This window comes from Stegostoma tigrinum, chromosome 16 (assembly GCF_030684315.1).
Source record: "Stegostoma tigrinum isolate sSteTig4 chromosome 16, sSteTig4.hap1, whole genome shotgun sequence".
NCBI classification, from domain to species: domain Eukaryota; kingdom Metazoa; phylum Chordata; class Chondrichthyes; order Orectolobiformes; family Stegostomatidae; genus Stegostoma; species Stegostoma tigrinum.
In genome coordinates, this window is record NC_081369.1 from 30,728,564 (window position 1) to 30,752,345 (window position 23,782).

The 23,782-nt window shown below is 40.5% G+C and overlaps 1 protein-coding gene across 3 annotated transcripts in view; it reads left to right on the forward strand.

Moving 5' to 3' along the window:
- The window catches only part of mylk3 (myosin light chain kinase 3), a 97,513-nt gene that overhangs the window by 67,090 nt on the left and 6,641 nt on the right, over nt 1-23,782 (forward strand). For 2 of the 3 annotated variants that reach the window (XM_048547200.2, XM_048547198.2), the window contains exons 6-12: nt 2,076-2,169; nt 3,811-3,920; nt 5,402-5,543; nt 9,963-10,033; nt 15,080-15,208; nt 20,083-20,235; nt 21,741-21,873. In XM_048547200.2, coding sequence (XP_048403157.1) covers nt 2,076-2,169; nt 3,811-3,920; nt 5,402-5,543; nt 9,963-10,033; nt 15,080-15,208; nt 20,083-20,235; nt 21,741-21,873 — 832 coding nt within the window. The remainder of the gene's footprint in view (nt 1-2,075; nt 2,170-3,810; nt 3,921-5,401; nt 5,544-9,962; nt 10,034-15,079; nt 15,209-20,082; nt 20,236-21,740; nt 21,874-23,782) is intronic. The other variant, XM_048547199.2, reaches the window with a different exon arrangement.

Here is a 23,782-nt window from a genome sequence, read left to right on the forward strand (position 1 = left end):
CAATAGTTGCCATCACTGAATCCCCCACTTTCGGCATTCTGAGTGTTACCATTGAACAAAAATTCAACAGGACTCACCACACAATGGCTACAAGAGCAGGTCAGAAGCTAGGAATACTGCAGCAAGTAACTCACCTCCTGACTTCCCAAAGCCGGCCCGCCATCTACAAGGTACAAGTCAGGAGTGTGATGGAATACTCTCCATTTGCCTGGATGAGTACAGCCCCAGTAACACTCAAGAAACTTGACACCATCCAGGACAAAGCAGCCTGCTTGAATGGCACAAAATCCACAAGCATTCACTCCCTCCACCACCAATGCTCAGTAGCAGCAGTGTGTATTATTTACAAGAAATTCACCAAAGATCCTCAGACAGCATGACCACTTCCATCTAGAAGGACGAGGGCAGCAGATATATGGGAACACGACCACCTTCAAGTTCCCCGCCAAGCCACCACTCACCACCCTGATTTAGAAATATATTGCCATTCCTTCGCTGTCGCTGGGTCAAAATCCTAGAATTTCCTCCGTAATGGCATTGTGGGTCAACCCACAGCAAATAGACTGCAGCGGTTCAAGAAGGCAGGATGAACACCCAGGATGACGATAGTGGGGGATTCAGAGATGGCAACCATTGAATGCCAAGGGGAGATGGCTAGATTGTCTCTTTTTCACCACTACCTTCTCAAGGGCAACTAGGTACAGGCAATAAATGCTGGCCAGCCTGTGATGTTCAGGTCCCACAAATGAATAAATAAAAAGAAAATGAGAACAGTAGCTACGTAAAGATGTGCAATGCAGTCCAAATTAATAAAGCCAAGTATAAAGCTTTCAAATTATTTTGTTACAATTGGAAAGCATAGATATATAACTGCTTCCAGTCAATATTTTTTAGGTATTTCACTTAATTATACATCTAAGGTAAAAATAAAGTCACAACATTCTAACCAGAGAGCTGTAGGTCTGCTCTCTTATAAGGGAGAGACGACTGTTGGCAGTTTAATTGAGGGTCACCATGCCTCAGGGAAGGGGAGAGGTTCAGGAGGAGAATCCTTTACGATAACCTCAGCTAGAGCAGGGATTGAACCCATGCTGTTGCTTTTACTCTCCATTACAACCAACTGTTGAGCCAATTGATCCCTACATTTGTCCATCTCTCAGAAGCTCATGGTGAAACATTAATAATTATTTTCTATGGTACATTTATAATTTGAATGTTTCAAGTTGGCGTTTTAAAATTGGTGTAATTTTATACTTTTAATAGTATGAGTGTAACGTCACTGAGGTGCACAGAGTTTATGCCCAGTTGTTTTTCTGGTACCTTTACGGTAAATTGACTGTTGCACTGAAGAACACAGACTCACTCTGTGGCCCAAACTAGTTGGGCTGATATGAGCCATAGGTGTTTGGGTATGGGAGATTGTTGCAGTTGGCTTGATCTTTTTTGAGCCAATATGGAGGCAAACAGATCAGTGTTCTATCTCTTAGTTTATGCTGGAAGTGTATACATGTACATGAAAAGTGAACATTAAGGCAGTATGTGCTATTATGTATCCTCCCTACCTCCACTGCAATCTTAAAATAGCTTGCTGCTATCACCAGGCTCCATAATGACCACTTGAATCAGGCTTTGGAGGGCTGACAGCACTAATGGAATGTCACTCCATTAAGAACTAGAGCTTCCAGACTGGATGGTAAGAAAAGGAGCAAAATCTAGGAAAAATCTCATTGCACACATTGTTATATTTTTAAGATGTTGTTGTTGGATAACATACAAACATAATACTGGTTGAATCAATAGGACTTTTCTGAAACGTGCTTAGCACAGCATAAATTTCAAAGTAGCCATTTGTGTTCTACTGCTTACAGTATAGCTTTGCTACTCCACTGGGACTTTCTTAGAGAAATAATTATTTCATACTATACTCACGATAAATATAACAGACCTTACAGTTACCTTAGTAAATTCTGAAATATTCAGCGATGAGCTGGAGAGGAAGATTAGCTGTAATTTGTTTTGGTGATTTCCTGTGGTATGTACATTAAATTTTCACTCTTATATTTCTCTAATGACAGGGGTCGATTTGGCCAAGTTCTTAAATGTGCAGAAACGTCAACCGGCCTCGAACTTGCTGCCAAAATAATTAAAGTAAAAGGACCAAAGGACAGGGTAAATTCCTTACTTAAAATAACTTTGTCAACATGACTTGTCACTTGCCTCATTTTGATTAACTGCAGTCACCTGGGGGATGTTTCATGTTGAAAGCTTGCCAAATGACGTAGATGCTGCAATGATTTACAGCTTTGTTTTTTTTTACATAACTAGCTTGGCTCCCCTTAATTGAGCCTAGCCAGCACGGTTGCCTGCCAGGATTGCTATCTGTAATGAAGAATATGAATGTATATTCAGGCAGTTCTGTATGTACCTTTGCAACATTAAATGCAACATTGGTGGGTTTTTTTTTGGAAAATTGTGTGCTCTATCCAAGTCAATGCCCATTTTTAACAATTACTTTGACTATTGTTAAGTCCACATTTGGTGCATCTTAATATTTTGCAGAGATGGCACATACATACTTAAGTCCCATACCTTGATGGGTGCCATTTGTATTTGGTTATCAGTAGATGCATCAGAAGAATACAATTGAATTCTTGTGATTATTTTCAGTTTATTTGGTAAACTACCTACTCTTTGCTGATAAGATAGCTGATATGAATCAATTGGCATATGAAGGGTAAATCCATTTTGCCCGTCATATACATCAGAACAAAGATATCAATATCACTTTATTGTCATGCCCATCAAAATTTGCTTTGAATCTTGAATGAAAACTGCTGACATATTGGTGTTTGCAGATGGTAGTGCAGTCTACTCTTCTGCATAGATTCTGTTAACAGTGAAAGAATTTCAAATGATTTCCTTTTTAAGTGCATTTTCATTTTGTTTTCTTTCTTGAGGGTAATATACCATTCACAGAATCTACCAGCCCTTCTCTATCTTACACAGCAATGTGATGCAAGAGAATGAGTGTCAGCAGATTGTCTGATTATGAGATAAATGGACAACTGGAGTCAATCTCCATCTTCCCGTCATGTCCCTGTGTAGAAGTTTTCCACATCCGACTAGCCTAGAGATCAATATTAGTGAATTCACTGTAATTCAAACTGAGATCAGATACCTCACCACAAATAACAAGTTAAATACGGGAAATTGTCAATCTAAATGTTGGTATTTCACACTACAGAAAGCATTTAGGTATTTTTATTTGAGCGTTGACAAAACTAATAATTTTTCAAATACTGCAAAAAATAAAGATGTTCCTTGTTAACAAAGTGTGAAGCTGGATAAACACAGCAGGCCAAGCAGCATCTCAGGAGCACAAAAGATGATGTTTCAGGCCTAGGCCTTTCAGCAGAGGGCTCCTTGTTTGGTTGGTGCTCTGCCTAAGGTGGAATAGAATAATATGAAAGCACCAGGTATAGGTTTTGGCTTAAGCTCAGTCAGTTGAGTTGATTTAGTCAAAGATAGCAGTAAGGACACTGTAAATGGTATAGTTCCCGTGTTCTGGAAAGAAAGGGTCAGGTAAGTTTGCAGCCTTGATAATTATGCATTTCTCCTCTCATTACACATTGGCACACAACGTGATGTATTGGAAAGCGTCTGACCCCAACTTGAATCAACACCTTCGGGAAATAAGGGAGGGTAAGTTAGGGAAGTGTGTATTCCCAGTTTTGAAATAGAATATCCTAACTTATTTCCTGAGTTAATCAGTCCCTAAAACCTTGGTAATTGATTTCTCTTCTGATTTAGGAGGAAGTGAAAAATGAAATCACTGTCATGAATCAGTTAAGTCACGTCAACCTGATCCAGCTTTATGATGCATTTGAAGCCAAGAACAATGTCACACTGATTATGGAATAGTAAGTGGTTTTGGTAGTTTCACAAATAAAAGGAAACATCTTTAGTATTCTGAGACTCAGTGAACAACACTTTGAGGGCCTTTGGGCCTTGACCCTAGATTTAAAAACTCATTGCTCCTTTATTATTTATAACCCCAACACATCACTTGCGGCATCATGTGTACACAATCAAAAATATTGTATCAAGTACAGCTGACACAGCTATTGTTAATAGGACAGTTTATAAATTGAGGCCTTTGATTCTGAGTGGTGGTGGAGCTGCAGAACTCTTACAACTTTCCAGGAGTTCTGAATTTCACTCCCTAACTACTTTTCCAAAGCCAATATCTTACAACCTGAAATCCATAAGCCTCTGGTCTTACACATTACTTCATTGGAAACAAAGTCGTGTAATCTTGTTTGATTGGGACACTGTCAAATGACCGAATATATTGGTAAATAGCTCTGTCAATGAAACATGTCAGAACTAATCAGAAAGCCAGGAACTAGCTTCATTATGATTAACATAATGTCTAAAACAAAATCTAAACAATCAGATATGAAGGCAAGAGTTAATCTTCACCAATCTGTTTCTCATCTGTCGTTGAGCCTGGCTTGATGGGAGGATGAAGTGAAGAATTGGAGGTGAAGGTCAGTATGTTCAATTCAGATATTTAATATTTTATTGTCTGATCCTGACCTCTGATTTATCATTAAGTCATGCATGGATTTTAAGGATACTCAATTAGATGGAGATTTAATTGCAGCTTACACATAATACCCTACATAACCTTCTGCAAAATCTGTCAAATGCTGATACTTTATTTTATGCTTTAATTTTATGCAACATGCTTTTTTTTAAAGCACTTTTATGTAAAGGCATTTTTTTGTCTAAGTTGAAGTTTCCGGATGTTTGCCACCTGATTTTCAATCTCAGTGACTCCATGAACTTGAGTGTTCCCTCAGTTGTGGGGTGGTTACAAAATTGAGAGTTCTTTTTCATGGTGTTTTAGATATAAGGTAGTCACAAAGGGGTGTTGGTGATTGCAGATACATTTATATCTCACGCATGTCTACAGTCAGTGTTCAGCCTCAGCACAGTTTAAGCACACTTCTATCTAAATGAGTAGGTTATTAAGTCAAATCTTGATGTGGAGATTTGAGCAGAATGTTTAAATTGGTATTTTGGTGCAGGACTCAGTGAGTGTGGTGCTGAACAAAGTCAGAATTTTTACTGAGATAGTAAGCCAAGTCTACATTTTCCCTCTTTGCTGCATGTAACAGTTCCCGCAGTACCAAATAAGAAATAAGTTGTCAGGGAAAATATATGCAAAGAAGAGAGGGAATATCAATAACGTACTGCCATAATACTGCCAAACACTTAAAAAGCAAACATTAGGAACAAATCTCCATGCACTATTTAAAAATATCTGCTTATAAAACGTGAAAAGTAATTGAGATGCTATGATTTAAAATACTTTATAACATTGTGTTGATTGCAGTGTTGGAGGTGGAGAGTTGTTTGACCGAATTATCGATGAAAACTATAATCTGACAGAGCTGGATACAATCATCTTTGTGAAGCAGATCTGCGAAGGTGTTCAATATTTACATCAACAATATATCCTTCACTTGGATCTTAAGGTATGTTTTATATCCACAGGCATGCCTCCGTTCCTAAAACCACAACTAAATGATTTTTTATTGAACCATTTTGTTTATATGTAAATTTATGATTGGTGAATTTGAATTTTACTTTTAATTATCAACCTCGCTACTATAAACTAGTCAGAGGTATGGAATCATAGAATGATTGCAGAACGGAAGGTGGCCATTTGGGCTGTCAGGTTTGTACTGGCTCTCTGTAAGAAAATCTCATCAAGTCCTACTTCTCTATCCTCATCACCATCCTTGGGTCTGTCTGGGTAGCAAATGATGCAACATTGTGGTGTATAAGGTATAAGCATGGTGCTCAATATTGACTCCAGGCCCCCATGAAATTCTCAAGATATTTGGTTAAACACAGCCAAGGAAACCTTCTACAGATTACCATCTACTGCCCTCCCTCAGCTGATGAATCAGTTCCCCTCCATTTGAACACCACTCAACAGAAGTACTGAGGGTTGTAAGGGCACAGAATATACTCTGAGTGGAAATGTCAATGGCCATCACCAAGAGTTGCTTGGGATTCCCAATGCTGACTGAACTGGCCAAGTTCTAAAGGCTTGTTTGGGTTAACAGTAAATGGTGAGGGAAATAAGAAAGAAGGAAAGACCTATTTGATCCCATCGTCACCATTCTATCTACTGCAGATGTATCTGCCCATGATAGCGTAGGTAAGAGTGACCAATATATGAGCCTTGTGAAGTCCAAGTCATGTCTTCACACTAAATTATATCTTCCATTGTGTCATGTTCCACTATCACCATAATAAACTGGATATATTGGGATCAGCACTGGTAACTCAACACTGGGCTTCCCTGAGGTCTGTGGTCAGTTAACAGCAGCAGAATTGTCTTCAGCTGTAATCTGCAATCTCATGACCCCGCACATCCTTGCTCTATCATTATCATTCAGCCAAGGGCTCAATCTTGCTTCAGTGATGAGTGCAGGAGGCCATGCCATGAACAGCATCTAGCATACCTAAAAATGAGATGCCAACCTGGTAAAGCTCCAACACAGGACTATACGCATGCCAAACATTGGAAGAAGCACATGCTGGAGCTAAGCAATTCAACAACAATGGATTAAGTTAAATCTCCGCAGTCCTACCAAATCCAGTTGAGAATGATGGTGGGCAATTAAATAACTAACATGGGGAGAAAGTTCCATAAATATCCCCATCCTCAATGATATAGAACCTAGCACATTTATACAAAAGGCAATGCTGAAACATTTGCAACCAACTTCAATCAGAAGTACTGAATGTATGATACTTTCATCGTCCTCCTGAGGTATTTGGCATCACAGTAGTTAATCTTCAGCCAACTCAAATCCCTCCAAGGGATACATGAAGGAACATTTGCACCACACAAGTACCAGGCAATGGCCATCTTCAACAAGAGAGAATCTAACATTTGCTCCTTGCCATTCAATACCATTATATCACTGATCCCTCATGAACAACATCCAGGATGTTACTTTGACCAGAAATTGAACTGGACTCAACATATAAATACTGTGCCTACAAGAGCAGGGTCAGACACTGCAATCCCGCAATAAGTAACTCAACTAATAATGTCCATCATATACTTGACACAAGTAAGGTGTGTGATGGACTACTCCCCACTTGTCTGGCCGAGTGCCGCTCCAACAACACTCAAGGGCAGCATCCAGGACAAAGCAGCATGCTGGATTGACACCATATCCACAAACATCCACTCCCTCCATGATAATAAAGCGTGAAGCTGGATGAACACAGCAGGCCAAGCAGCATCTCAGGAGCACAAAAGCTTACGTTTCGGGCCTAGACCCTTCATCAGAGAGGGGGATGGGGAGAGGGTTCTGGAATAAATAGGGAGAGAGGGGGAGGCAGACCGAAGATGGAGAGAAAAGAAGATGGGTGGAGAGGAGAGTATAGGTGGGGAGATAGGGAGGGGATAGGTCAGTCCAGGGAAGACGGACAGGTCAAGGAGGCAGGATGAGGTTAGTAGGTAGGAAATGGAGGTGCGGCTTGGGGTGGGAGAAAGGGATGGATGAGAGGAAGAACAGGTTAGGGAGGCAGAGGCAGGCTGGGCTGGTTTTGGGATGCAGTGGGGGGAGGGGAAGAGCTGGGCTGGTTGTGTGGTGCAGTGGGGGGACGGGACGAACTGGGCTGGTTTTGGGATGCGGTGGGGGAAGGCGAGATTTTGAAGCTTGTGAAGTCCACATTGATACCATTGGGCTGCAGGGTTCCCAAGCGGAATATGAGTATCTGTTCCTGCAACCTTCGGGTGGCATCATTGTGGCACTGCAGGAGGCCCATGATGGACATGTCATAGCGAGTTTTGAGAAGATTTGTAGCTTAGGTTGAGGTTCTGGATGTGAGTTTGCTCGCTGAGCTGGAAGGTTCGTTTTCAGACGTTTCGCCACCATTCTAGGTAACATCATCAGTGAGCCTCCGACGAAGCTGTAGATGGCGGAAGTGTCCCACCCCAAGCTGCACCTCCATTTCCTACCTACTAACCTCATCCGACCTCCTCGACTTGTCCGTCTTCCCTGGACTGACCTATTCCCTCCCTACCTCCTCACCTATACTCTCCTCTCCACCCATCTTCTTTTCTCTCCATCTTTGGTCCGCAACCCCCTCTCTCTTTATTTATTCCAGAACCCTCACCCCATCCCGCTCTCTGATGAAGGGTCTAGGCCCGAAACGTCAGCTTTTGTGCTCCTGAGATGCTGCTTGGCCTGCTGTGTTCATCCAGCTCCACACTTTATTATCTTGAATTCTCTAGCATCTGCAATTCCCATTATCTCTCCACTCCCTCCATGTTCAGTAAAAGCAGAGTGCACCATCTGCAAGATGCACTGCAGAAATTCACCAAAGCTGAAGACAGCACTTTCCAAACCAACAAATACTGTATGGACAAGGGAACATAGGAACATAGCCATCTGCAAGTCCCCCTCCAATCCACTTATCATCCAGACTTGGAAATATATTGCAGTTCGTTCACTGGGTCAAATCCTGGAAGTCCCATCCCAATGGCATCGTGGGTCTGCCTAACCAGATAGACTGCAGTAGTTGAAGAAGGCAGCTCATCACCTGCCTTCACAATGTCAATTAGAGATCGGCAATAAATGTTAGCCCAACCGGTGACTCCACGTGCCATGTATGAATAAAAACAAAATCAAGAAGAGGCTGAGGCACTGGGCACTGCAATATTTCTGGGCCCTGACAATACTCCAGCCATAGTGACGATTTATTCTTCAGAACAAGCCTTGCCAGTAGCCACCCTTCACTGTACAGCAACACTACTGACATCGACATGGCAGTATAGAAAACTGCAGTGATGTCATGTCCACAGATGTAACACAAATCCAATTATTGTCGCATCAGCCTTCTCTGAATCATCTGCAAGTTGATGGAATATTGTCAGCAGTGCTATCAAGGGGAACCTGCTTAAAAATTTAGGAGAAGGACTAAGCAATTCAGCCCTATGTGTCTGCTCTGACATTTGATACAAACATGGGTGATCTCACAGTGTAATCTGCTTGTTGACGCTCAGTTTAGGTTCTGCCAGAGCTTCTTGGCTTCCAAACTCATTACAGCCTTGGAACAATTATGAATGAAAGAGCTGGAGTCAAGAGGGGAGGTGAGAGTGATCGTCTTTGACAACAAAACAGCACTCGACACATTTTGGCTTTAAGCAGCTCTGACAATATTGCTGTAAATGTGAACTAGGTGAAAAATTCTTCCCTTGTTACGTCCTCAAAAAACTCAAGCAAGTTAAACTCCTAACAAATCCATGCTGTTTTTCCTGAATTAACATTTATTAAAATGACTGCTGATTTTGCCCTGAATTATTGTTCCTAAAAGCTTTCCCACCACTGTTACAGAAGCTAGTCTGGAGCTCCTGGGCTTATCCTTGTACCCATTTTTGTAATACTTACAACGTCTTGATTCAGGAGCAATTGTTCATAACTGAAAGGGTGCTGTACTGTGTAAAATGTTGTAAACTTACTTAAAACCAAGTCAGTTTACCTATTAATGCTGTAGTGATAATTTCCTGAAAGGCAATATTTCCACAGAGTGGTGATAAAAAGCTTCACGTGTTTATAGTACAGCCAGCCCTTGAATCTCACATGGGTCCTTGTGGGCAATATGCGCATTTAGGTCATCTTGGGGGTCTTGCAACCTGTCAGATATGGAGTGACACTGGCTTAGGAGTTAACCTTTGGCCTTTTGGCTGAGTATTTGGGATGGAAAACAATGTCACAGAAAAAAAACTCAAGTGTTTTTGTGTAATGGGTGGTTGTTGGACCGTGCTGGCATTTGAGTTGTCATGTGATGCCTCAACACAGATGAAACTTCTGTATGCACCAGAATCTGTGTTTTTGTTGAAATGTCTTCCTTGTTTCTCGCAGCCAGAAAACATTTTGTGTGTAAACAACACAGGAAATCAAATCAAAATTATTGATTTTGGTCTGGCTAGAAGGTAAGAACTATAGAATATTTATAAATTGTTTGATTCAAATAATCTACAGTGAAATAAATCTATTTGGCAATGTTAATCCATAAATAATCTAGTAATCATCGGCATAATGTGAAAAATAGTTCATCAAAACTAAATAAATATGAACGATTTTACAAACACCCATATGCCTCATCATTCAGTTTGTGTGAACACCAACTAGCCTGGGATTGAAATTTTCTGACTGAGATGGTCCTATATTTGAACCTTGCTTCATACTGAATAAAGGTAAGTAGTAAATTGTTAGAATTGGTTTCAGAACTTCTAATGAAAAGAATCAGGTAAATTTCCTTATCCTGCTTGCCATCTAGTGACTAGTGCTAGAAATTGCACATGTGTGACTAAAGACAGAATCAGGATTGACAATAATGCTCCTACATACAAAAGAATATCCAATTGATCAGCCATGGATAGAGAGAGATATGAAATGACATTTTCTGTGCAATGTCAGGGGTAGCACAGTGGCTCAGTGGTTAGCGCTGCGACCTCACAGTGCAACAATTTGGAGGTACTGGTGTTGGACTGGAATGGACAAGGTCATAAATCACAAATCACCAGGCTATAGCCCAACTGGCTTATTTGAAAACAAAGCTTTCGGAGCCTCAATCCTTCTTCAGGTGTTAGTGAGAGAGGTAGTATCAGACACAGAATTTATCAGTAAGAGAGCAAAGGTTCGCACCATTGATGAGGATGTACTAAACAAACCTAAAAGGCTACCTCTCCCACTAACACCTGAAGAAAGACTGAGGCTTCGAAAGCTTGTGTTTTCAAATAAGCCTGTTGGATATAACCTGGTGTTGTGTGATTTCTGACCTTGTTTACAGTGCAACGTACCTGGGTTTGATTCTGTCATTGGACGACTGCTTGTGTAGAGTTTGCACATTCTGCCTGCGCCTGCATGGATTTCCTTTGTGTGCACTGGTTACATCTCACAGTCCAAAGATGGGCAAATTAGGCAGATTGACCAAGCTAAATTGCCTATTGTCTCCATGAATGTACAGGCTAGGGGGATTAGGCCTGGGGAATGCAGGATTACAGGAATAAGATAGGGAGATGGATTTGGGTGGGATGCTGTTTGGAGGGTCAGTGTGGACTCAATTGGTTGAATGACCTACTTCCACACTGTAGGGATTCTATAATGTATTAGGCTTTGCAGTGATCATCTGCTGCAAGTATAGCCTAGATCTTCCAGCAATCAGTGTCAGCTTGCAGTTCTGCTTCTACTTTTCTGTGACCCAGTGAAGCTCTGCATTTTTGGCCTTGTTTTCCAATCCAACTTTTACAGAAATGTGGAGCTGTTTTCCTTTGAATATCTTCCTGGTAGTGCTGGATCGGCAGGAGAAGGCAAATCTCACCCAGTGCTTAAGGCAATATCTGTTATCTTCTAGAGGTGTTCAGTAATATATTCTGAAACTTTGGGACATTTAAACAGCTTTTCATTGTTTTAGTGAGTAGAATGTATGAGTGGATAGATAAAGGGATAGGCGAGAAACTGTATGTGTAAGTGGGTTAATTAAGTGAGTAGGATGGTAGGTGGATAGGAGCCAGGTGGGTGAGGATGATAGGTGGGTGAGGATTGAAAATGGGTGAAGGTGGCAGGTGGCTGAGGATAGCAGATGGGTGAGGTGGGTCAAGTTGTGGTCAGAATTGGAGGATAGTGTGAGCTAATATGATCAGTCAGATGAGAGTCAATCAGTCAGGAAGAAGTGTGACGTTTGGAGGGGAAGTTAGGGAGAGCTGAGTGAAGTAGGACCTGTCAGCGTGGTCCGGGGTTGGGGGTGATAGGGTTCAAAGGACTGGAAGATCTGGGTCTAAATTTTCACTTGATGCGTCAAGTGAACTTCCAGAGACAGTTAAATATAAACAGCTTTCATCAGCACAATTTCACGTCAGGATAACCACTTTGGCACTGATTGTGGACAGGTGGAACTCTTGTGAAACATTTTAGGTATTTATACCATTCATCTTTGACAGATGGACAAGGTCTGCATGATTATTAATGTCAGAATTGTAACTTTGGAACGCTCATTAAGTTGGTGCAAATCTATCCCACAGCAAATGGGATGATTTAGCAAAATAGAAACTTGTCTTTTAACTACACTGCTTCCAATGTCATGATTCAGGAATATAACAGGGACATAAATGCCTATACTTTCTATCTTTACATTTATGAAAAATATGTTCATCACATTTTAGGTGTTTGCTTCCATAACATAATGTTAAAAATACAAATCAGGTGAACACACAGCAGTGAAGTACTTGCGATGTTAATGATCCATGGGTTTTTTTGACTTTCTCAAACCAGAACAAAAGTATACCAACAGTTTACCATAAAGGCTCCACCCCTTTAAACCTCATAATCATTATTCAGTACTAAGAAACTGAAACTTAAATCTACATATCAGCAAATGCAATGCCAGCTGTAATAGGGTCTGAATGACCCTGATGAAGGGTCTAGGCCCAAAACGTCAGCTTTTGTGCTCCTGAGATGCTGCTGGGCCTGCTGTGTTCATCCAGCCTCACGTTTTATTTTCCCAGCTGTAATAGGAATTGTTTTGTTTGATAGGATAGAACAAATGGTTCAGTATCGGACAGCATTAATATTGCAACATCTATGACAAAGTTAAAACTTTGGCAAATATATTCATGACAATGGGCTGATTAACAAAACTTGTTTCAGTTATAGAGGTCTTATTTTGATTGCTCACTTTACAAATTCAGTTAAGGAGCAAAAAAGATCTAATCTGTAATAGGTTTACTTCTTTGAAACACTCACTCTTCTCCAGCCAAGTCGAGGTAAGTTATTTTAAGGCCTCTTTCAATGTCAATCTGTGAGATATTCTAGTAATACTTACTTTGTAATTTTACCCGCCTTATATGACATTAACAAGTTATAGTACGGCAGAATTCAGTACATGAACCGTGGGGAGTTCAGGCAACAGCCTAGATCCAATCATAACAGTATAGTGCAGCTTGTGGAGCATCAAGGCTTCTGTCTTCTTTAACAATATTCCATGACCACAACATTATGCTACATATGCAGCAGCAGAACATGTGAAATTATTCAAATACACAAAGAAGATCTGACTCTTACTGTTTGTTTAATCACTTTTTATTGTTCTGGATGTGAGTTTTCTCGCTGAGCTGAAAGGTTCGTTTTCAGACGTTTCGTCACCATGCTAGGTAACATCATCAGTGAGCCTCCGACGAAGCGCTGGTGTTATGTCCCACTTTCTATTTATCTGGTTAGGTTTCCTTGGGTTGGTGATGTCATTTCCTGCATTGGTGATGTCATTTCCTGTTCTTTTTCTCAGGGGATGGTAGATTGGCTCCAAATCAATGTGTTTGTAGATGGAGTTCCGGTTGGAATGCCATGCTTCTAGGAATTCTCGTGCGTGTCTCTGTTTGGCTTGTCCTAGGATGGATGTGTTGTCCCAATCAAAGTGGTGTCCTTCCTCATCTGTATGTAAGGATACGAGTGAGAGTGAGTCATGTCGTTTTGTGGCTAGTTGATGTACATGTATCCTGGTGGCTAGCTTTCTGCCAGTTTGTCCAATGTAGTGTTTGTCACAGTTCTTGCAAGGTATTTTGTAGATGACGTTCGTTTTATTTGTTGTCTGTATAGGGGCTTTTAAGTTCATTAGCTGCTGTTTTAGTGTGTTGGTGGGTTTGTGGGCTACCCTGATGCCAAGAGGTCCGAGTAGTCTTGCAGTCATTTCGGAAATGTCTTTGATGTAGGGGAGAGTGGTTATGGTTTCTGAGCCCGTTTTGTCTGTTTGTTTGGGTTTATTGCTGAGAAATCGGCGGACTGCGTTCATAGGGTACCCATTCTTTTTGAATACGCTGCATAGGTGATTTTCCTCTGCTCTTCATAGTTCCTCTGTGCTGCAGTGTGTGGTGGCTCATTGGAATAATGTTCTAATGCAGCTTCGTTTGTGGGTGTTGGGATGGTTGCTCCTGTAGTTCAGTATTTGGTCCGTGTGTGTTGTTTTCCTGTAGACTCTGGTTTGAAGTTCCCCATTGGCTGATATCACAGTAGAGCGAACAGCCAATGGGGAACTTCAAACCAGCGTCTACAGGAAAACAACACACACGGACCAAATACTGAACTACAGGAGCAACCATCCCAACACCCACAAACGAAGCTGCATTAGAACATTATTCCAATGAGCCACCACATACTGCAGCACAGAGGAACTACGCAGAGCAGAGGAAAATCACCTATGCAGTGTATTCAAAAAGAGTGGGTACCCTATGAACACAGTCCGCCGATTCCTCAGCAATAAACCCAAACAAACAGACAAAACGGGCTCAGAAACCATAACCACTCTCCCCTACATCAAAGACATTTCCGAAATGACTGCAAGACTACTCGGACCTCTTGGCATCAGGGTAGCCCACAAACCCACCAACACACTAAAACAGCAGCTAATGAACTTAAAAGCCCCTATACAGACAACATATAAAACGAACGTCATCTACAAAATACCTTGCAAGAACTGTGACAAACACTACATTGGACAAACTGGCAGAAAGCTAGCCACCAGGATACATGAACATCAACTAGCCACAAAACGACATGACCCACTATCACTCGTATCCTTACATACAGATGAGGAAGGACACCACTTTGATTGGGACAACACATCCATCCTAGGACAAGCCAAACAGAGACACGCACGAGAATTCCTAGAAGCATGGCATTCCAACCGGAACTCCATCAACAAACACATTGATTTGGAGCCAATCTACCATCCCCTGAGAAAAAGAACAGGAAATGACATCACCAATGCAGGAAATGACATCACCAACCCAAGGAAACCTAACCAGATAAATAGAAAGTGGGACATAACACCAGCGCTTCGTCAGATGGCTCACTGATGATGTTACCTAGAATGGTGACGAAACGTCTGAAAACGAACCTTCCAGCTCAGCGAGCAAACTCACATCCAGAACCTCAACCTGAGCTACGAATCTTCTCAAAACTCGCTAACTTTTTATTGATTTTAGGTATAAGCCAAGAGAGAAGCTGAAAGTTCATTTTGGTACCCCAGAGTTCCTTGCTCCAGAAGTGGTGAATTATGACTATGTTTCGTTCCCGACAGACATGTGGAGTGTGGGCGTCATCACCTATATGTTGTATGTATAAAGTGCTTTTCAGAGAATCTTCAATCTCACAAATCTTGTAAGAATATGTGCAGAAGTGAATCCAGTTAAAAATTGGTGAAACAGTCAATTTAACAGTAAAGACAGGGCAATTAAGTCAATTAGATCTAGACTATTGGAACAGGTAGGTTTATATGAGTGTGTACTTTATCTTTAGTGCCCTGAAAGACAAACTTCATCAGGAATCTGAGCCAAACAGGCTTTATTTGATCAGTCCTAAATTCCACATGACAGATGAGCTCACTAAACAAGGTCACTGAGAAGAGTGAGGTAACATTGTTCACTGCTTCTCATCTTTCTTAATGTCTTCAAAGGATTGGGGAAGATCACAAGGAGCAATTTTAGATAATCTGTTATCAAGTCATAGAGTCATACAGCATGGAAACAGACCGTTCAGCCCAACTAGTCCATGCCGTCCATGTTCCCAAACTAAACCAGCCCCACTAGTTTGCATTTGGCCCATATTCCCCCCAAATCTTTCCTATTCATGTACCCATCTAAATGCCTTTTCAACGTTGTGGCTGTACCTGCATCCATCAATTCCTTTGGCAGTTCATTCCATACAATCATCACACTTTGTATAAAAAATTGCCCCTCATGCACTTATTAAATCTTTCTTCTCTCACTCTAAAAATATACTGCCTAGTTTTGAACTTTCCTACCTTAAAGAAAAGATCTCTGCTTTTCACCTTATCTATGCCCCTTATGATTCTATAAACCACTATAAGGGCAGCTTGGTGGCTCTGTGGTTAGCACTGATGCCACTTACTGCCAGGGACCTGACTTCAATTCCAGCCTTGGTCAACTGTGTAGAATTTGTATATTCTCCCCCTGTCTGCGTGGGTTTCCACCAGGCACTCCGGTTTCCTCCCACAGTTCAAAATGTGTGGATTAGGTAAATTGGCCATGCTAAATTGCCCATAGTGTCCAGGGATGTGCAGGTGAGGTGATTAGCCATGGGAAATACAGAGCTACAGAGATCGGGGAGGGGGTAGGTCTGGCTGGGATGCTCTTCGGCAAGTTGTTGTGGATCCAATGGGCTGAATGGCCTGTTCCCAAACTGTAGGGATTCTCTGAAGGTAACCCCTTAAGGTCCAATGAAAAAAATCCCAACTCAAACCCTCCAATTCCGGCAAAAACCTGGTAAATCTTTCCCAAACCCTCTCCAGTTTATTAATATCCTTCCTATAACATGGCAACAGAACTGCATACAGTACACCGGAAGAGGCCTTACCACGCCCTGTACAACCTCAACTATGATGCTCAAATGTCTGAACAATAAAGACAAGCGTGCTAAACACCTTCTTAACCACCCTGTCCACATGTGATGCAAATTTCAAAGTATTATGCACCTGGACTTCCCAGGCATCTCTGTTCCACAACACTACCCATGGCCCTACCATTGTAATCTTTACAAAGAACTGCAGAAATCCTTTTCATAGAATCACTTGGGAAATAATTGCATTTGATTTACCACCTTCATTTTAATTTCTACCTTAAACCAATAATAATCATTGATTTCGCTACCTAAAATTTTAAACAAAAATGAAGGATTAAGTGCTTTTATCTTTCTGGTTTGGTATCGTGTAAATATTTCAAAACATTCTGTTCGTTACCTTGGAGATATTATCACTGCTAAAGTCCCTTGACGACACCAGATTTAAACAGTCATCGGGAGAGGAAAAGGGCATACACAAAGATTAATAGATTTTTGTGGGCAACTTACTTTGAGGTTAGCAAGGAATGTTCATGCTTCACTGCTCATCACAAAATTCAGGCTTCTGACATTTTCATTTGTAGTATCATTAATTGGAACACTGGACTGTAGAATCGGTGTTCATGAAGTCACTGGAAAGGAAATCTCCACATATTAAGAAAGGGCAATTTAGGAAAGCGGTAATTGGCCTGTACAGATAACTCCTTTTGTAATCATGAAAAGCCTTGCACAATGCAGTAGAGTGCAGAAGCTTTACCTTCCTGCTGTGATGAATGTCAGTCTCCGTTCAGTGCTGTTTAGGTATCCGACATCATTAATGCCACGATCTCACTTCTAAGCATGTGGATTATTCTTATTGTAAATCTTTATAGAAATGTATGGCAGCAAGATTACAATTATATTGCACTAGGTTCTGAGGAAAGCTGTAGTCCTGTGATTGCAGCACGGATGTTGCATCAGTGAAAACCACTCCACTGAGCTGTGTTATTTGCAAATTTATAGCTTAAGCTCAAAAGTAAGTACCTACAGTGAATCTAGGAATGCCGTCCCTCCTCAGGCATTCCAAGCAGTGTACGCCACTGTTTTGCTTACTAATAGCAAGTCATGTGGCTTTACTTTACAATGTCTGTCTGTGTAAGGCAGTTGGAGTACTTCTCAGGCACTGCAGCCATTTATTACAGGCAGCAAGCTTTTGCACTATGTTATGCAGATTCTCACAATACAATTGATGGGTGACACATTCAAATTCATGACTCCTTTGTATGTACTTCAATATATATAAAAAAGAGTTAATAAAACAGAGCTAAGGGAAAGAGTTAAAGTAGAAAATGCAAATGAATGGGGTAAGCATGAAAATAAGAAATAGCAGATCATTTGGCCCCATAAGCCAGTTCTGCCATTCAACAAGATTATGGTTGGTCTGTTGTATTTCAAACTCCACATTCCCATCTACACCTTATGCCACTGATTTCACTGCCTAACAAGAATGTGTCTACTTGTATTAAAAATATCCAATGATTTTGCTTCTGCCAGATTCTAAAGCTAAGCTCAGCAATGAGTTCAGCAAACCAGAAGTAAAACCAGAAAAATGTTAGAAATGCTCAGCAACTTTGTTAGTATATAAACTTCAGGTTCATGGCCTATCAACAGAACTGGAAAACATGTGATGTAATGAGGTCTTAAGGAAAGAAAGGAGGGGAGACAAAAGAGGGAGAGAACAGAAAGAATAATAAGGAAAGGAAGGCAAGAAATTCTAAATGACAAAAGGGTTGAGCCAGCAAAAGCAAAAGGAGATGGCGATGGGAACAAGAAACAAAGATGTAGCTAAATGATGTGGGAGTGGGAGAAGTAGAATTATTAGGAACAAGTTCCAGCTGAAAGCAAAAGAACAAAAGGGGTCCTTCCAGCATTGACAGTCTGCCAGTCTGTTTTGCTGTTGCCTGTAACCCAGCCAGCCCTAGACTGTTGACGTTTCGGGCCTAGACCATTCTTCAGAAAATAGCTTCTTCCTGCTCCTCTGATGCTGCTTGGCCTGCTGTATTCATCCAGCTCTACACCTTGTTATCTCAGATTCTCCAGCATCTGCATTTCCTACTATCTCTGAAACAATTTTAGCCCTAGACTGTTGTTCCCCAGGCAGATTGGATACAGTCTGCAGTTGGCTTTTATAAGCTTAGACCTTCTAGGCATCATTCTAAGGCCAGTCACATACAGCCTCCACCACTGAAAGTGAGCAGTCTTTCACTTACCACAAGGCTGTGTAGAATATATAAATTTGCAAGAAGATCAAGTGGATGATATGATGGTCAGTACTCCATTTAAATATAGTGTTGATCTCACTCTTTCTGCACTTTCTCTGCATTCTTCACTCTGTTCTATTACTCCTAATGCTCTTGGTACCTGCCTGTACCACATGCAAAATGAAACTTTTCACTGTATCTAGGTACATGTGACAATAATAATAAATCAATTCAAATCAACAAAACCCGAGATTCTTGAAACCACGTAGGATAAAGCAGACATTTTGATTGGTATCCCATTTAACACCTTCAACATTCACTCCCTGCACCACCGATTTAGAAATTACATTATAACAGCTCACCAAGCCTTCTTTGATAAAACTTTCTAAATCTGTGGCCACTGGAAGAATAAAAGTAGTACATACGTGAGAGCATTACCTCCTGCATATCCTTGAGACTTGAAACTATTCTGCTGTTCCTTCACTGTTGCTGGATCAAAATCCTGAAACACCCTCCCTAACAACACTGTGGGCTTGCCTACCTGTGGTTCAATTTGGCAGCCCACCACCACCTTCTCGAGGGCAATTAGGCATCGGTAACAAATGCTGGCCCAGCCACTGTTACCCTCAATTTATGAATGAAAAAGAAACAAATCCCCGAGACAACATTTGTGTGGGAATCGTTCCTGAACAGAACACATGACAAGCTGGGCCATTTAAAAAATGGCGTGGGCCAGAGTATTGAGTTCCAAAATAGCCAGCCAGTGTTAGAACCATCTTGCAGATTGTTGACATCATAGCTATCCATATTACATACGTTCACTGGCTATTCCCTGTTTACACCCCCACAAGTATGACATTCAGTGAACTCTATGCTGTGTGCATGCAGCTCAGACACTGCTTTGCCCCCAAAGCAGCGAGTAATGGCCAAAAGATTGGTGTTGCTGAAACAAAAACAGACTTTTCTGAAAAAATTCAGCAGGCCTGGCAGCATCTGTGGTGTTACAGGTCCGTATTACTCTGTTGAGAACAGTCCCCACCTGTCGTATAGATTCAAGACATTGACGCTGTCTTCACAGACTGGCTAAGTGTTTCAACACCATTGTTTTTTATTTCAGATTGTCAGCATCCACAGCAGTTTCTCTTTTATTAGTAATGTTATTGGGGTCATTATCACATTGACCCAGATTCAGAGTCTTAGAATCAGCAATTTACAACACATGAAAAGGCTCTTCGACCCATCATGTCCACACCGGTCATAAACAACTTCCTAACTATTCTCATCCCATTTTCCAGAAAATGGTCTATAGCCTTGGCCAATATTTAGTTGTTAAAATTAATAAAATTGTTGATTCTATGCCTACTTACATGATAAATGTCTTTTTTTTCAAGGGTGAGTGGCTTGTCCCCTTTCCTGGGTGATCATGACACTGAAACCATGAATAATATTATCATTGCAAACTGGGACTTTGACGCAGAAGGATTTGAAAGTGTTTCTGAAGAAGCAAAGGATTTTGTTTCAAACCTTCTTGTTAAGGAAAAAGGGTATGACAAATAAAATATAATCGTGCTTGCAGATTTTTTAAGATTTATGAGGGACTAAATTCAAATTTGTTGTGGGTTTGAGATAATACAATAGACTTTCAAGATAAATTTCTCCAGTTTCCTAAGTTGACCAGTTTGCTGTAGCATGACTGCTTGAAATAAGTTACTGGAAAATGTTATACTAAAGAAAATACTGAAATGTCTGGATACCACAAGTATTTCCTCTTTAGAGCTTTGATGGTCTGAAGGGCTAAGACTTTCTTTTGAGTGCTGGTCTGAAAGCCCAATAGTGTGTTAAATGGAAAACCTGTGAGCAAAGCAAGCTTCCCTCTAGGTAATGAAGGAAAATAATCTGGTAGGAATAAGTGATTTATGTTCCAGACATAAAAGAACTAGGTCTTTTCCCTGTTACTTTACGTATAATGGTGCCAATTAAGCCTACTCAAGGGTTCCTGTCAGCGATTTCCAGTGAGTTATTATTTCATTGTAACACAATCACTGGAGTTGTTTTATCTGTTCATTAATTTAGAAATTTCACTTTTCCACCCACACAACCACAATAAGTGGTGAGTTTGTTAACGAATCCTCTCAGAATTGCAGATGTTGTTTTGCACTGAAACTCATAAAAGAGGAAGAGTTTTAACATTTCCCTCAATTGTTTAAAAGGGAGTAGACATACACTTAAAATTTTGTTTAATCAACGACAGCAACGCCCTAATTTAATGCATGGTTTTGTTGACAAAAGAGCTTCTTGTCAACCTCCAACAGAAGCCTCATTAATAAATGCAGTTTGGTGTTCTATGCTGGATGCGACACGTTGATGGATTTTTGACCAATTCCTAAATAGGGGAGTGACCACAAGTCCCCAGCCAGAGCTGTTATGGAGTCAGCATTTATTTAAAGGTGAAGGAGAAAACAAAACTTATCATTGGTAAAGTTCATGGGGCAAAAACAGGCATACTCCTGATCACCGAGGCTCCACTTTCACCAGTTCAAGGTAACCTGGTCACCAACAATCTTTCCTTGATACATGATGTGGAGGTGCCAGTGTTGGACTGGGATGGACAAGATCACGTGATTGTTGACCTTTTCCTTGAGACAGGCAAGTAGCATGTGGCCCATTCTATTTCTACATTGTGTAGACACTTTCCGTTCAAAACAGTAGCAGCTTTCTGGTGGTGTTCAATGGAGGTCCAACAGTGAAAATCTGCCAGGCATCCAACAAGGTGCCTCCAGACTGCTGTTGTTGCAAGTTAAAATTGTTCCTCTGCTATTGTGTATCTACAAAAATAGTTGTAATGCTTTTCAAATGAAGGACAAGAATCTTTCATTGGATTTCTATTTTACTGATTTTACAGCAAGCTGTGTGGTTTGGCACAAGCATGTTCTAGAAGAAGGACATGTTCAACAAATCTAGATTTCACTTTGCAAAATTGTCTACATTACAAAATGGCCAGCACGTATTTCTATCCGATACTAATAATGTATATTTTCAACATTACTAGTAACAGATTCAGTGCAGGACAATGTCTGAAACACAGTTGGCTTAACAATTTACCAGAAAAAGCAAAGAAGTGTAGGGTTCAACTGAGATCTCAAGTGATGCTGCGGAAGTACATCACACAACGCTTATGGAAGGTAATATTTTGATTTATTTTCATTCAAGACATCTTGATGGTGTGTGCATTAAATAGTAAACCCTACAACATGCAACATACTTACAAATTTACAAGTAATCCATTTATGGCTCAGATCAGTAACTAGTGCAAGGTTCCTATCTACAGCAAATACCTAAAGCCAATTTTCTTAAGCTCCTTTCACAGTTGGGTCAGGATTTTAAAAGCAGTTCCTTAATGGATGTCATTATTGTTTGCAAGATCAGCATTTGTTGCCCATTCCTAATTGCCCTTGATCTGAGTGGATTGAGAAGGTCATTTCAGAGACCAATTAAAAGTCAACTACATTGCTCCAGGTCTAAAATCACTTGTAGGCTAAACTGGTTAAAAATAGCACATTTCCTTCCATCAAGAACATTAGTTACATTGTATAACAATTGATGGTAGTTTCACGGTCAGTGCCACTGAGACTAGCTTTCTGATCCCAGGCTTTATTATCTTAATTTGAATTCTACTAGCCTCAGTGGTAGGATTTGAACCTGTGTTCTTAGAGCATTAGTCCAGTGACATCACCACTTCACCACAATATCATTAACATATTAATACAGTCAGTAAATATTGAGTGTTGTTATCAGTTGGGATTATTTTATTACTGGAAAAGTCAGATCCCCTTCAAAAACAGTGATTTTGCTTTGCAAGAATCCCAATTGTTAAGATCCCAACTGATATCATTGCCAAACAAGTCAGATTGTAGACTGAAATCTAGCTTGATTGGTTTTATTTAACAAAATAAAATATGATCTGAGTGGTCTTTTACTGAAACATAAGCATGCAATACTGTAGATCTGGTATTAATAATAAAATAGGTAAGTATTAAAGGTAAAGATGATAAAATAGAATAAACCAAGCTATTCATAAATCACACAATTTGAAAGATTTCTAAACATGCAGTAGCATAAAAATCCTATCTTCCCAACAGTGTCCCTTTACAGTTTTCAAAATATTCTTCTCTATCATATCTATATGTTTGGCTTAACTATGCTTTCAACTCCCAGTGTTGAGTCTCATACTTCCTCAAATATTCACATAACAGACCTTAGATTTTTTCAGCTTTGAATAACCCCTTCAGGATTCTAACTAAACACTTCTTTCAAACTAAACATTTACACTGCGATAGCCTATGTCTAACTTTTCTGAATGAGCTTATTGCTCCAGGAAAACTGCATTAAATTCATCGAGTCATAGAGCATGGAAACAGACACTTTGGTCGAACTTGTCCAAGTTTCCCACTTGCCTGCATTTGGCCCATATCTCTCTAAGCCTTTTCTACTCATGTCTTTGAAATGTGGTAACTGTATCTGCCTCTATCCCTTCCTCTGGCAGTTCATTCCATATATGTACCACTCTCTGTGTGAAAAAAATTGTCCCTCAAGTCCTTTTTAAATCTTTCTTCGATCACCATAAACTTAGCACCTCTAGGTTTGAACCCCACCCTAGGGAAAAGACCTTTGCTATTCACCTTATCTATGCCTCTCATGGTTTTATAAACCTCAATAAAGACATCCCTCAACCTCCTATGCTCCAGGGAAAAAAAGACCCAGCGTATCCAGCCTCTCCTTAACTCAAACCCTCTAGTCCTGGTCACATCTTTGTAAATCTTTTCTACCCCCTTTCCAATTTAATAACATGCTTTCTTTTGCAGGGCAACCAGAATTGTATGGAATACTCCAACAGGGGCTTCACCAATTCAGCAAGTCTCAATTCATATACTCAATACTCTGATCAAAGAAGGCAAGCATGCCAAATGCCTTCTTCACATTCCTGTTTACCTGTGATGCCAATTTCAAGGAATTATGTACCTGAATCCTTACATCCCTCTGTGCGACAACATACCCAGTGCCCTACCATTAACTGTGTAACTGCTGCCATAG